This window comes from Orycteropus afer, unplaced genomic scaffold, assembly GCF_000298275.1.
Source record: "Orycteropus afer afer isolate SDZICR_OR568_19922 unplaced genomic scaffold, OryAfe1.0 scaffold00021, whole genome shotgun sequence".
Taxonomy (NCBI): Eukaryota; Metazoa; Chordata; class Mammalia; order Tubulidentata; family Orycteropodidae; genus Orycteropus; species Orycteropus afer.
This window is the reverse complement of record NW_006921608.1, coordinates 15,321,710-15,322,963: the sequence shown is the minus strand read 5'-3', so window position 1 is coordinate 15,322,963 and position 1,254 is coordinate 15,321,710. Positions and strand designations below refer to the sequence as shown.

The window sequence follows — 1,254 nt, the reverse complement described above, 5'->3', positions numbered from 1 at the left end:
TTGCCTCAGAAGCGGGCCAGAGCTTTGCCCAGTCCAGAAGAAGGCCAAGGTAGAGCGTTTGCAACAGCATCTGGTTTTCCTTACTCTCAGAGCAGGCCAGTAGAAGAGTTGTCTCTGACTTTGCCTTTGAGTCATCTGTGAAAAATGAGGGTAGTCTGTGTCTGCATCACAAGATGGTTTGACTGAAGGAGATGGTGTGTGGAAGTACCTTCTAGCTATAAAACACATAGCCTGGTTCTTACATTCATTTTTAATATTTATTGTCTAGTAGAACCAGTCTCTGCCAGCTGCCTTCTCCGAAAATGGCTGGCATTTCAGGGCTGGAATTGTGAGGGAGAGATCTGCGCCCGCAGCTGGTCTTGTGCTCAGTGGAAGCCTCTGTCTGACCATACAGATGATCCAGGTTCGAATCCTGGCAAGGCCATCCCGGGTGCTGAGGTCTGAGACGTCTTGGTTCAGCTTGAGTTGAGGGGCCCAAGAGTTCTGAGGTAGCATAGCACAGTGGGTTGGGGTTGGTTAACATTTTTTCTGGGGTGTACAGTGATTGCAGCAATGTCTGCATTTACTGTCATTCAAACACATTTATTTGGAAGGATAATTAAAATTAGGCCTGTGGATTTTGGTAGAGAAAATACAGGTGTGTATAGTAAAACTTGAGTCTTTCACCTCTAGCTGGGTGATTTGTTAAGTGAGAGATAAATTACTATCAGAACTTTCCATGAAAAGTGGATTGCATGAGAGAGGAACTTGACAGTATTATGGTCAGTTAGTTAATTGTGGGGCCTAAGACTTTAATTAGTAAGTGATTACTTCTTTTTTTTTTTTTAATGGCATTATGGCTAGGTGCAACCCTAAAAGTTGTAGTGTCTGCTTTCCTTAGACTATGTCATCTGAGAAACATTATTGCAATCACCTTAAAGCTATAGTGAAACTACTTAGTTTTCTTTGCTGCCTCAACTCCTGTTTTGGAGAATGAGCAGTTATGTATTAAATCTCTTCTAAGGCTTTTTATCTTAATCTCAATCACTTCAATAGGAGCTCTGGTGGCATAGTGCCTAAGACATTTGACTGCTAACCAGAAGGCTGATGGTTCAAATCCACCAGCTACTTCTCAGAAGTAAGACTGGGCAATCTACTTGCGTAGAAATACCGCCTCCGAAACCCAAGTAGGGGTTGCTATGATTCAGAACTGACTCCACGGCAGTGAGTTTGGTTTTTTTTTTTGGAGAATGAAAGTTTATCTTTTGAAAACAT

The 1,254-nt window shown here is 42.3% G+C and overlaps 1 protein-coding gene across 1 annotated transcript in view; it reads left to right on the top strand.

Moving 5' to 3' along the window:
- POP1 (POP1 homolog, ribonuclease P/MRP subunit) overlaps positions 1 to 1,254 on the top strand; it is a 28,978-nt gene that overhangs the window by 14,910 nt on the left and 12,814 nt on the right. Inside the window, 1 exon segment of the mRNA XM_007934843.1 lies at positions 1 to 49. This exon segment is cut by the window's left edge and continues 10 nt beyond it. Within this exon segment, the coding sequence (XP_007933034.1) occupies positions 1 to 49 (49 nt within the window).